This window comes from Nyctibius grandis, chromosome 4 (genome assembly GCF_013368605.1).
Source record: "Nyctibius grandis isolate bNycGra1 chromosome 4, bNycGra1.pri, whole genome shotgun sequence".
NCBI classification, from domain to species: domain Eukaryota; kingdom Metazoa; phylum Chordata; class Aves; order Nyctibiiformes; family Nyctibiidae; genus Nyctibius; species Nyctibius grandis.
In genome coordinates, this window is record NC_090661.1 from 68,497,509 (window position 1) to 68,510,980 (window position 13,472).

Genomic DNA, 13,472 nt, shown 5'->3' on the forward strand with positions numbered 1-13,472 from the left:
TATGTGAAGTTACAGCATTGCTAAGAGCCTATTCACTAGCCAACAATTCCTAAATATAGTGTTAGTATCCAAATGTACATTTTTTTTCCTTAAGCAATGACCTTTATATTGCATTTTCATTTAATACATATTGCTTTGGGACAATGAGGTGTAATATTTCTGAGGAGGGGAAGGAGGGCAAAGTAGTGGCTTCTGAACTGGACATTTCAATAAGAGACTCAAGTCTTCCTTGCATCCCTGATTATAACTCTTACATGGTTGATTCTTTCTTGGAGAAGAGATGCTGGGAGAGTTGTTAGCTCAGCACTATGTGAGAATTACAGGCAGAAGAGTTCTCTGTTAAAACTCTCAAAACAGGACTGTGTCCAGGGGAAATATTTTTTGCTAAACAGCCCCAAACCATTTCCTCACATGTGATTCAAGAGTGGAATATTTTAATAACAGAATTTGGCAGAAAAGCTTCCATAGATGTTTCCCATAGTAGACTGTCCTTCATTCTTCTAAGCATATTTAAAAATCAAAATATCTTAAAACAAATCCTCTCAACAGTGTCATTTACTGTACATGTAAATAACAAACAGCTCAGCAGGCTACAGCTCATGACAGTACAGAATTTCTTCAGAAGAGGACAAAACAGCATAGTAGTTGCCAGAGTTAAGTTTTTAAACTATAACTGGATGTGGTTTTAAATAGTGTTAATACCAACCACCATACCCCTCAAAACATCCCCATTGTTCATATTTAATAGTGTAACACACAAATTACTTAATACAAAAAGCCAACGCATATATATCTACTCGAAACAGGTGAGGAGAATCCTTGTGTAGCATTTAGGTGCTTATTTCTCAGTAGAAAAAGCCCTCTTCATCAATGGTGGGGGTGCTTTTCCAACATCAAACATCATTTCCAGTGGAGGATTATTAAGACAGCACCAGTCAGGTATGCGGCCTGTCTGGCTGTAATACTCTTTGGACACAGACCGGCTCCCAAGTATGTCCTGAAGTGCTCCAAAAATGGCTCCTGCATTATTGGAGAAAAAAAATATGTTGCATTAATTCGATGTACTGAATTTCTTTTTCTACTTCCTCACATCAAGAATCTCAATGGGTTTTTTTTTCAGCTCTGTCCCAAAAATTAAAGGAATGAAAGGATCTAGCCGCTTTCCTTTTCAGTAGCCCAGCTAGCCCCAAACTGTTTCCATTTATCGCCCTTGAAAGTAACTGAAAACAAAGAATCATCTAGTCTCTGCTGAGAACAAAACTGGCCTAGCTGACCTGCTGCTTACGACAAAGTTTCCTAGAAGTTTTGATTTTAAAGCACTTGAAACAAACCACCTTGTGCTTAAGGAAATTTCCTCTCCCCAAAAAGGTTGTCACACAATACCCAGAAGAAGTTTACACAAGCTGTGAGAAGATTCAGACCACAGCAGCTGACTACCACCGCCAGTGAAGGAAGTATCAGAGAACTTGGTGTGTATAAATCATTCTTGTTTGCTAATCCTAAAAATAGACTCAAAATGTTTTACAAGTAAAATCTGATAAACATTTACATTTCAAAGCATATGAAAATAAAATCTGCCTTTACAGTTAAAGTTAGTTCCTCGTACATACCGGATGGGCTCAGCTTATACATCAAAAGCTTAGAAAAGCATGAATTCTTATTAACCTGAGAACCTTCCTGAAAAGAGCTGCTAGCAACCGAAAGCCCTTCTTTCTCCCTAACTTGCCAGCACAGCAGCCAAAATCCATCGCAGAGTTGCTGTATTTGTTATTGGCACTTGGGAACAGCACAGGGAGGGAGCAGCCTCTGGCCTCACCATAGCTCACAGCTCGCAGTCGGTAATTACACTTGTTTTCTCAATTAGCAGATCCTCCCGCACGCAGCAGGTCTCTGCTCCGCCTCTCCTGGTGCCACCACACGGCGGTAGCCCTGTACTGCACTTGAGCCAACACCTCATCTTCCACATCTCTCTTGCAAATTGCACCTCACCTGTTTAAAGCTCCCATAACCTGCAGCCCCATTCTGCCCTCCCAAGGTACCCGAGGGAGCTTTACTCTGCCAGATTTCTTCCAGGAGGGCAATACCAGTTCCACAGAGCTTGATTTCAATAGTTCATCTAAGTTTTACTGCTATTTATTCATTACAAATCCCACTTGGAAGGTTTGTTTTTCCACTTTGTACCTTTGCTTAACAGCTGTGTTCACTCTTACCTCCCAGCCAGGCCACGCAGTTGGGTTTGGCAGGTGGAGTGTGAATTCTGAAGGTTTTAGTGGCAAGCGCTTCTTTGTATTTTGGTTTCTCTACCAGGTATCTGATCTCAGCCATGAGCCTGTGAAGGAATCCTGGCAACATAGCGGTGCCACCAATAACCACCAAGTTCTCTGCCAGCTGCTTCCTGGTGTCTATGGGACACTAATGCAAACAGGAACAAAAAAAATACCCAAACCCCCTTTAACTGAAGTTGCATGAAAAAGCATTCAAAGGTCTGTTAGAAATTCAGTCACTCTTTCTACGCACTTCAATTGCTGTTCTCTCAGACTTAGGTGAAACATAACCAACATAATTTAGTCCCCAGACTTCCCAAGAAAACCAGGCTTAAGGAACTGCCCAGTTGAGGCTTTTATGGGCACACTGTGAGTCCCTGTAAAGCCCTTCAGCTGAGGCAGACCAAGACAACAGAGGAGAGAGGTATCAGTGACAATAATTCCCATGAGTTCTGGGAGATGTGCCAGAGGAAGGTGAAGCCTCAACCAGTGCTCTCAGAGAGGACAAACTGTTACATCTAAGGTTGACTCTTTTTAGCTCCATGTGGGAGAAACGCGCTACAAAAGTCCCCAATGGAAGAAAAGGTTTCTGCTGGAGCTTGCCTCAGGCATCAGATGATCCAACTAGAAGACACAAAGGCACGAGAAGACCAAGCGTTGTCAGTCCTGCCCCTCGCAAGCAGATCTGCACTATCCCTTTGAAAAGAATTCCAGACCGCTGCGATCCTCTTGTCCAACAGAAGTAACTGGATGCTACTTAACATCTGTAAATTTAATATCTGTCCTTCCTCCGGCCAAAGAGCGATGCAAGGTAAATGCCTGAAGGTACAGAGGTGAGGGGTCCAGGCACAGATCCTGTTTAACAATTTGTTTTCATAAGGAATTCTAATCGAAATGTTTGTCATGTCATCCAAGCCTATGGCTCTCCAATAAATGATGTCTCAGCAAACTAATTTAAATGGCATCAATAACTACAGGATGTCAATTTTAATTAACATATATCCACCACCACATAATGAAAATTTCCATTTATATTGGTTTTCTAATGCATTTTTTCCTAAATATAATAAGAAATGAAGCGTTTGTAAATGCCAAGAAAATTTTCCATAATATATCTAATATACTGCCTGTAATAGAGATGTCCAAATTAATTTTATTCTATCTTAGGTCAACCAGCAGTCTGCAGGACTCAAAGTCTAACTCTGAGTGAAACACCTTGAAAAAAGGAGAAACAGAATACCTCTGTCATTCCAGTTTAAGCAGTGTAATTCCTTTAACACCAAGTATTAGCTGCTCCTTCGTCATATCATATGTAGAGCCTCACCCCCAAATAAACGCAAGCCAGTTTATTACTTTTGCTGAGAGGTGAGCACTACGTTCCTTAGAAAACTCTCCTAGACACACTGCAGTACACCAAGGAGTAAGAAAACTATCACAGAGTGGACGACACACGGTGACTTGCTACCCCACGGACATTCATCACGTGGCAGAACCCTAGGAGTCACGCTGTGCTGAACTTTTTAAACCAATCGCAACCTGCAGTCAGAAGAGTGTTACTCTAGACAGAGTCATTTGTAACAGCAGGTTCTCTAAGGCTGGAGGCATTCAATAAATTGTTTATAATATAAAGATACCTGAATGAGTGAATCTAAGATCAAAGTGGCAACAGATGTCTCTTCATTATCCTGTTCAAACAGTATTTCAACAACAGAGTCTCTGTCGAAAAGACAGGAAAGGAGTGTTAATGAGAACCAATACTACGCCCCCTTCACTTCACTAAACCTGTCACATCATCCTGCGTTAATACTCCACTTCTGTTCCCCTCATCCCCCCAATCTGTTTGCTCTCATCCTTAACTGAGAGCTCTCTGGGGAAGCAGATACCTCTTGTTATGGGCTTGCACTGTGCCCTTAATTTAAGAGACATAAAGCCTTAATTTAAGAGACATAAAAAGCATATGCAAGTGTTTCATTAAGATTTGATTTTATGAAAATGTATGTGCTTTTAGAGTTGAAAATATATCCTCCTAAAGATAAATACTCAACTACAGTATTTCTCACCTGATGGGGCCAACTACATGGAGAATCTTTTCTCCATCTAAAGGATAGTCTACGTCTGGAGGCGGTGAAGGACGCTAGAAATAAAAACACACACGCATTATTTTAGAGGCCAAAAAGGCTACATCCACTTCAAAAAGACTACGATAAGCTTAATTCTTCACCTACCTCTGCACTGCCATCAATGTTGAACTTGGCTGCTTGGATTTTCAGGCCACGTTGGAGATCACTCACAAAACAAGTGCGGACTTCATAAAAGAAAAGGGGCAGAAGAGAGACTTTGTTGGATCCTTTTGTCACCAATAAAGACAATAATTTTGCATAGTTTAGAGAAGAACACAAACTTCAGGCCCTTGCTGGTCTAAGACATTATCAAATAAATGCAAAGAAAAACGGTCTCTACACTTCAGCAGGGTTCAGATGCTACCTAGACCACAAGTTTAAATGAAGCTGACACTGAAACTACGCTAGGACAGGCAAGATTTCTTTCTCAGACAAGCTACGTAAGATTTAAAGACAGAGGGACGTTACTAATCGTGCCTTCAGTTACCACAAGGTGCCAGGGGTTGTGTTCTGCTGTCAAACACACCATTGCGAGTCTTGCACCATGGCTTCAAATGCAACATTGCTCACTTTCTAAACAAGCTGTAATCAAGCAATGTTTTTCCTAGTGTAACTCTTCAGCACCCTGAGAACTCCAGAGGGTTTTTTTTCCCCAGGCAACAATGACAGAGCACAATTTCATTTGTATCCCAGCTGTTACTGTTGTTATATACTTATTTATTTGTAGCTGGCACAAACGAGTATCTTCTTCATAAATAGCTGTCACTAAGAAACAACCCTTCAATACACAGGCAATCAGAATTTCAACCCTAGCACATTATATCTGGTTCCAAAAGACTGCATAAAAACCAGAACCGATCAGAAAATTGTGTTCAAGTCCAAGAATTAGAAAAGCAACTTCCATTTGACAAAGCACGAGCTGCATTTAAGTTATTTTGCATTTGACGGATTGATTTCTTCTTAATTTGGCCCAAGAAATATATACTAGTTGCTATTTTCTACAATTATATATATTTTTATGTCTGTTGCACATGCAACATTACATAGGAATTCATCCAAGTTCTGCCCAAAGACAGACTCTGTTTTTTTCTGGTGTAAATGTAGTCCTTGACTCATCTTGCCTACCTGACTAACACACCAAAATATCTCTTATACATACTTTATTTTTTTTTAAAAATTGACTTTGGGGCAAACTGCACTTTCCTAGTTAATTTATGAACAAAATTAACTTAAAATATTCTTATGTCATGACATGAAGACTGCTTAAATGCTACATTTGCAACCAAACCGTATCTATGGTAACAGGTTTTGAACATTAGATCTTCTAACTCTAAGTCCCATGTAGAGTCCACACTCCACACATTCATATGCAGCAAACAAAGCGTCAGCAGTTAAGAAATGCAACCCAAAGTTAACCTGACCGGCTGACCACAGGGTATACACAATAGTGTCATACCCTCTCTGCCCTAGTCTACCAAATGTATGTATGACCTACACCTTGACAGCACAAAGGCTAAACCTGAAAGAGGAATTCAACATGGGTTTGGTTTTGCTTTCAAAGAGGAAGAACACTGCAAGTTCTTCCAGGAGGTAAGAAATATGATAAACAGAGAAGGTAAAATAAATTCCTAAACGTAAAGTATTGCACACTTGTTATTATCATACTCTCCTCTACCGCACAATTTAATAAACTAGAGTTTCATGAAGCAGAAAATTTTACCTTTTATATCCTCTACTATGTCTTCTGGAACTGAGCCTGAAATAAAAAAAAATAACTCAGAACAAAAGCTTCTGAAGTAGAAAGAGAATTTAAGAATGAAACTAAGTTTAAATTGCATTTAATACATTAAAGTTTCACTTCGACAGCAGCTTTTAAAGATTTCTAAGGAAGAAAGAATATTAAGAACAGAAAAAAAAAGTTTGTCTTCTCTCAAAACAGACGTGAAAAATTACTACAGAAATTTTATCTCAGCCTTCATTCAAACCTACCGTTATGAGTGGCTTATCATAAAAATAATACACTTGTTTAATACTGAGAAAGAAATCATGAAAGTAGATCACATAAGATGCAGTGAATACTAAACTCGTTTTATTCACTGTTAGTATTAATCCACTCTCCCCAGCGCACGTTCACAGCACATATACTACGTCAAACAGACCTTACCCATCACAGACGGAAGGCTTTGTCCTTTGGCTAGTCCTGTATCAACTGTGCACTGCTCCAACAGCTGATACTCCAGCTCCCTAAAATGTTGCACATTAAGTTAGACATAGCTATTAACTCAGGCTGATTCTCTATATTAGGCTTAAGGGATAGTATTTATTCCCTTCGGTTACATTCTTCTAAATATAAACTGAAGCAGATCTGATTTCCACAGCTTTTACTACATCAACAAAAGCCAAACAGTGGTAACTTTAAAAACTGGATGCTGTCACAGCAACAGTTCTGATTTAAGTCATGCTCGATAGGAATCTTTGGTCATAAGTCAAAGATTAACTTGCACAAATAAATCATCAGTAACCTGGAATGTGTAACTGTGAACTTACTTGTGGATAGCCTTTCCTCCCAAAGGAAGGGAACCCCAGCAGCGCAGAATCGGAATTCCCTCATATATCTACATGAAGATCAGGAAATTCTCCTTTTTTTGTTATGAGTTTTCAGTCTGTTGGAACTAAATGCTTTTTCCCCATAACATTCTCTTGCATTAGCTATGGAAAACACTTTCTAACTGCTTTTCTCCAAAACTGATTTCTAGTAGATAAAGGCTGAAGTTACGAACCACCCTTCCCAAGTTTTGAGGGAACACAGATTTAGCACGTCAGCTGTGAAGAGATTCCCCAGGTCATGATATCTTATAGTCAAAGGCCCAACTGGCTGATCTGTTCCTGTTACTTTTTAGCACACTTGGAGTCTATAAAAATATCATCTCGTCACGACAGCCTTATTGCTGAAAATTCTGTTTGCGTATTATCGAAGGATACAGGCAGCACCAAACTTTCCGCATATCCACAGTCTAGCACCATGGCAGAATTGATCCCAAGTGTCAGCAGAGACATCAGATGACATGGAGCAAACAAAACAGAAGGTACCTACATGGAAACCAAGAGGGTAATTGATAGAAGAGGGCAGGGGGGGGAAAAAAACACTCAAAGAATTGATGCTTTCCATAAATGTCATATTAAAAGCAAAACCCAAACAATTGTATCTCGTGGTATCCATTTTTAATTTAGTTTTTAAGGTAGTGTAGTAACGAACAAAATACAACAGGATTCTAAATTCTACATTCATCTTACTTGTGGTACATACCCGTGACTTCAGTAATAATGAATCTTGGAACGGGCTTGTAAGAAAAGCAAGTGTTAATTATGGAACTCATCTTAAGATCAGGTGTCTTATGGTCATTGTCATTGAAAAGAAACTAAAGAAACTAAAACACAGCTTCTTGAAATGTTGTATAAAGACTTGAAGATGTGAAGAAATGTCCCAGAAAACCCACGTGTGCATAAGTGTGCCTTATGACAACACACTGTTGCACACAACTTCACAGCAGAGGCTGCTTAAAACACTCTTACCCAAAGCAATGTGGAAACTTGAGTCAAAATTACACGAGAATTACTTCCTTCTCCCAGAATTCCATAAATCGTTTCCTAGATAGTGACAGTCCCTTTAATGGAACACCTTGAACTGTGAATTAAATGAGTATTTTCAATAAATCCTGCATTTAGGGGCAACATTACTGATACTGACCCCAGAGACACAAGTTATAATATTGACCCTGTATTAATATGCCGCTCTTATTCTTTGCACCAAGTGGAAATACTACCCAGAGAGAGTTAACCTCACATCAGCACCAAATGGCTTCTTAACAAGTTACAAAGTCTCTCCATCAAAATATGACTTCCCAAGTCACGAGTCACTTTCGATAACCAATTTTGCATGGGAGTGCTATATCTGAGACATACTTTTTTTTCCTGTAAGGGGATCAGGGAAAAAAAAAAAATCACTCAAATCTTTCAGCAATTTCAAGTCATCAGAAAATTTTATCAATAGGAGGAAAGAATTACATGGAAGTTTAAGATTAATTGGTAAACTGTGTTGTGGAAGCACAGTGAAGAAGTACTGCAGACAACTAGTTCACTTTTTACAGAAGAACCTTAACCTTCGTTCTATCTGAATTGAAAAAATACGGATTTACCTTCCAAAACATCTTCTGTTAGAACTAAGCAAGAATTAGGTTCAGACTTTTCTTCAAAAAGACTGATTAAGCAGAGAAGATAATAAATTTCAGGTAAGCTCTTATCTAAATGAGTACAGCCAGAAGCAAAATCACGTGCTAGGCAAAGATATTGACTCTGGTACAAGTCATGAGATTTGCTGACAGAGCACTAACAAGTGCTTAAATATAAATTCTGGCTTCAGGCGGCGCTCAATGGGGATTATTGGATCTGTCTGGAACAGTGCGATGCGAGCTGTGTTTTCGTACAAGCCAGAGAAACCTTTTGGATCCTTGTTAACAGCTCCTGTTTTGTGGCCTCATGAAGAGTCAGAATGGAACACAAATGGCCTTTAGTCCAATCTCCAAGCCCTGCTTTCCCTGACGACCATCAGCTTTTTTTCATCTTCTTTCTGCCTCTCTCATTCTTTTGGCATTATTTTAATTTCTTTGTCCATATCTGGTAGTGATTGTAAGTAAAATTTCTACTGGCAAGTGCTATGCTGAGCACATACAGTAGTTATGTAAAACATGTACCTCAAAATGCTTGAAAAGGACTCTCGTGAGCGTGTCTCTGAAGTGTGAAGGGCACAAGACAGATTCTATGATCACAACACGGCGGTCTCTGGGATTCACCAACAGATGTCTAAAAAAGGCAAGACGTGTGAAACAAAACTGGTAAGTTTAAGCACGTATTATGAGACTCACCTTATTTTCATATTCCATTCTCCTCAAAAATCCTAAAAATTTGCATTTTCTACAGCAGATCCCAAAGCCTTTTCCCAAATTTTAAAAAAACACTTTCTTAAAAGAAAGTTAGGAAACCAAGTTACAGAAAAACAAGTTATAAAGCTATCTGCCAGCAGGCTGTAGCTCTGAATATCTGTTACACATTTCTAAATCAATATAAAGAAATGTAAAAGTACACATGCATAATAGCCGGTACTGGCTTGTTCAGTGTCATACAGTGTGTCCATAAAAGAGGAAGAATGGTGATACAGATGGCCTGATTTCAGAGGAGAGGATGGAATTGTCCTGATTTCAATTACAAAGTGATGAACAAGGACAGGGAAAAAACCAACCACCCACACGAGAAGATCTGAGGCACAGAAATGAAGTACTTGTTTCCCTGTGTCAAGTGATGATTTTTACTGTGTAAGAATAAGGACTGGAAGTAAAGAGAAAAGACTGAGTCCAACTTCATTATTCACTAATGGTACTAAAAATACAACAAAAAGATGTATTACTCAAGTAAAAATATTCCACAGGTTATGATTCCTCCTTCCAAACCACTGTCATGTGGAGCGAGCTCTGCACCCATGTAAGATGACCTTCAGTCCTACCAAAATCAGTGTGTAACTCCTTAGGTAATTACTTTCGCCTATTAAGTAAGTCCTTTATAAGTGCCACAGTTAGAAGGCAACTTAGCAAATACTTTCTATTTCTTGAGAGCAACTGATGCAGCAGGACACTAACTCTCTGTAATACAACCTGAACCTCAGCACCACTGGATTTCTCCTGCAAGAACACAGCCAGGCAGGCACCTGCACAACCTTGTTTCTGTTTTCTTACTCTGCTGGACAGCAGCCTCCAGTCACACGTGTAATACCTCCCGATGGACCAGAAAAGTGCTGCAGAAGGCCTGAAGAACTAACATCCAAGTGTCTCTTACCTGAAATACAGCATATGGATAAATTCCTTCAGGTATGAATATAGCTCTTCTGTATTAATATTATACTGAACAACTTTGACAGGCTGTAAGGTAAAAATATCCACAGTCAGCTTAAATACTAGGCAGTGATTATGTATAAAGAAATATATATATGATAATATATCTGAACATATATAATCTGACATATATAAAGAAATCCTCGCTCTTGCCTGATTTGCTCTATGTCCTTAACAATGCATCTCACAAACTCACCCTGTAACTAAACTCCAGAGTTTATTAATGCTAATTTTTTGTACTGGTAACTTATGTCAAAATTAGTTTTCCAAAGCTGCCATCCTCTACTAAAAAAAAAAAAAAAAAGAAAAGCACAGCTACACAAAGAAACTTCTCAATAAATGCCCCAAACATAAGCTGCGTGGGTGACAAGTACCAATTAACATCAGCATTGGTATCCCCTTTACTTGTATCTAGTTACGATCTTTTAATAGCAGCAATTATAAGACAATGAAAACCAGCTTAGGATGGACAAAAAACACATCTGCAAATTCCTTCTATACCATAATACACCAAACATTGTAAAGGTAAAACACTTTACCTTCGCGACATCAGGTTTCTTTATTTCACTAGGAATAATGCATCTTGGTCCTGTTTCCCCTGCAAAGCCACACCTGAAAAAAAAAAGTTGAAAACTTTATCATTTTAAGTCACTATCTAACATACTGGGTCTAGGAATCATCAGAGAGTAATTAATTAGGGATACTTCTGTGACTGCAAAGAGGTGTTTTGCATATAGCTTTTCTATCTAGCCATTTTGAACGAGAAAGATTTTGTATCTTTTTATTGAATCTCTCTCAGCTGCATTAAGTTTCTTCACTTCTGGAAGCACTGCAATGCTCAACTCTGACGTGCCTCCTGGCTCTCCACCGAGCACTGTTTTCTGTTCACAATCACCCACCTGCAACCTTCCTTACTGCCTATTAAATTTCCAAAGAAACACCTTCCTGTGTCCTCCACATGGGCACACAGTTTTCACTGAAACTCTCAGTAAACACAGGCAAGATTAAGTTATCGTGTCCTCTTTAAATCCTCATTTTCTGTGATGTTTATTTAGAAGAAACAAAAGACAAAGACTTAATGACCACGCAGGTCCTGTGGCCTGCTTCACTGCTGACCAGCACTATTCCATTGACACTTTTTTCTTCCTATTTCCAGCTTGTTTAGTACTCTGAAATGCCTTCCCTTCACAAGCATCCTGGGTGATTGAAGGCATTACTGCCTCAAGATGACTGGTTACTACTCCAGGACTCCTGACAAAACACGACTGTTCTGCATCCAACTGAGATGCAACATGATAAAAATAGTAGCAACTCCAAACCAAACTTTTGGAAACCCGTCTGGTTTTCATAAAGAGATTGAAAAGACACAAGAACCGTGGACTGAAGAAGGTAAGTGAAAAACAAAAGAAGTTCAAGATTCGATTTTATAAAACTCAGTGCCACCCCCATTAAGTACAAACATCAGAAGAAAACTGTAGTAGAAAACACTAGTAGAAAACTCTAAAGCCGCTGGAGTTCAAGCACTTTTAATGCAAAAGGTCAATTAATATTTTATTTTGGTATTTGGCAACTGTCAACATGATTCTGCAAATCATTTCAGAAAAACTCTAAAACCAGACATAATTCAGAATCTGTTTTTTTCTTTGGTCTCCCAGACACAGGCTCGTGCAGTGCCAGTCTGTACACGCAGCCATCCTTGCCTGTCATCCTGACAGCTTTGGAACTTTTGGTTAATTTCAGCCTTATTTGGAAAAGGACAGATGTCTCTCATACAATTAAGTCGCTATCCTTTCTACAAGAATGAAGGCTGGAAACAGACCCTAAAAACACACTATTCAGGGGAAATGCTTTTCCATGAAAGCATTTTATTAGACAAATAATGCCCATGGGCTAAAACCTCACAAATGCCCCAAATTTGGGAAAAGCCTGTGATCAGCAACACGACATGAGTACACAAGAAGCCGCTCGTGGAATCACTTGTTTCCATCCATCAAGGCTTTGTCAAATCCTCTCCATAACCACACTGCAGCATTTCTAGGTAACGAAGCCTCCCTGCTGGCCTGCAATTACACAGTCACTTGAAAAACAGAAAGTATGACATAATACAAAACCAAGTTTCACAGAAACACAAATACAGAACCAACAGCTCCTGCCTCGTTAGAGAAGCAGAGACATCCTCAAGGCTTCAAGCAGGTAAACGCATCCACATGGACACAACCGCCGATGTGGGCCTAACCTAAAAAAAGCGCCATACATCTGAAGAAGTGCTTTTCCTGCAATATAATAATTTTTTCTGCGTGCAAGCTGCCTCCCCCACCAGGCCACTGAAACCCAGGGGGCATTTCCATAGTATTTTAACCCCGGACACAGGGCCGAATTGCTTAAACGTCCACTTTTCCGTGATGGCTGCGCATACCTGGGACAGGAGCGTGGGGGGACTTGGGGGTTTCTAACACTACGGGGTATTTTGACACGGGGCGGGCAGAGGCACGGCTGCATTTTTGGCCCACAACATATAAATGACCAAATACCGAGCAGTTCTCCCTCCACCTCGAGTTACACCCTTTTTTAATCCAAAACACCAGACTAAACAATAAGGCTGTTATTGTCAGCTTTGCACCACGCACATCGCCACAGAAAGGGGGTGAGGGGAAAAAACCCCACACCGTTATCCATCCCGACGGCAGGCCCGCCCCGCAGCCGCGACACTGGCTCCACGGCGACGCCTGTCGCGACAGCAAGGGGGCAGGCGGGGCGGGGGAGCGCGGCGCCACTCACTTGGTGAAGGCCTCGCCCAGGTCTATCACCACGGCGGTTTTCTCCCCGCCGCTGCCCAGGCCCTCGTACAGCGGCATCGCGGCTTCCCTTCCCCTCCGGCGGCGGCGCGGCGGGGCCTTCCTCACGCCCGGCGCGGCGCCGTGGGGCCTTCCTCCTCCCCGGCGCGGCGGGCTGCCCTCGGCGCCTGTCTGCACACCCGCCGCCGCGCTGCCCTCCTCCGCGCCCCGCCGCCGCCCGCCGCTCGCCCGGCAGTGGACTGAGAGGGCCGGGAGCGCCCTGGCAGCGGCGGCGTGCGCGGTGCGGGGCGGCCTTCCCTCAGCTCCGGCCCGGCGGCGGGCAGGGCCTCTGCGCGGGAGAGGAGCGGGATG

At 41.0% G+C, this 13,472-nt stretch overlaps 1 protein-coding gene across 2 annotated transcripts; it reads right to left on the reverse strand.

Annotated features, from left to right (window-relative positions):
• Positions 1-417: 417 nt before the first annotated feature.
• Positions 418-13,228, reverse strand: ACTR10 (actin related protein 10). Of its 2 annotated transcripts, none has more exons than XM_068399088.1 (13): positions 13,105-13,228; positions 10,866-10,938; positions 10,271-10,353; positions 9,136-9,244; positions 7,367-7,474; positions 6,932-6,999; positions 6,549-6,628; positions 6,105-6,140; positions 4,490-4,569; positions 4,325-4,398; positions 3,899-3,980; positions 2,211-2,412; positions 418-1,020 (listed from the first exon to the last, which is right to left on the reverse strand). In XM_068399088.1, the coding sequence occupies exons 1-13, from the start codon at positions 13,179-13,181 to the stop codon at positions 839-841; spliced, it is 1,254 nt and encodes a 417-aa protein (XP_068255189.1). In that variant the 5' UTR covers positions 13,182-13,228; the 3' UTR covers positions 418-838. The 2 variants fall into 2 exon arrangements, with proteins under 2 accessions (XP_068255189.1, XP_068255188.1); XM_068399087.1 differs by having other exon boundaries at positions 4,490-4,611.
• Positions 13,229-13,472: the final 244 nt, after the last annotated feature.

Bases quoted from the DNA above. Each gene is read 5' to 3' on its own strand.
- ACTR10 (XM_068399087.1), bottom strand. From the start codon at position 13,181: ATGCCGCTGTACGAGGGCCTGGGCAGCGGCGGGGAGAAAACCGCCGTG. The intron at 7,475-9,135 runs GTACATGTTTTA...GTTTCCATGTAG, and splicing joins TCCTTTTCAAGCATTTTGAG to GTACCTTCTGTTTTGTTTGC. The intron at 7,000-7,366 runs GTATCCTTCGAT...ATCTTCATGTAG, and splicing joins CGGAAAGTTTGGTGCTGCCT to ATATATGAGGGAATTCCGAT.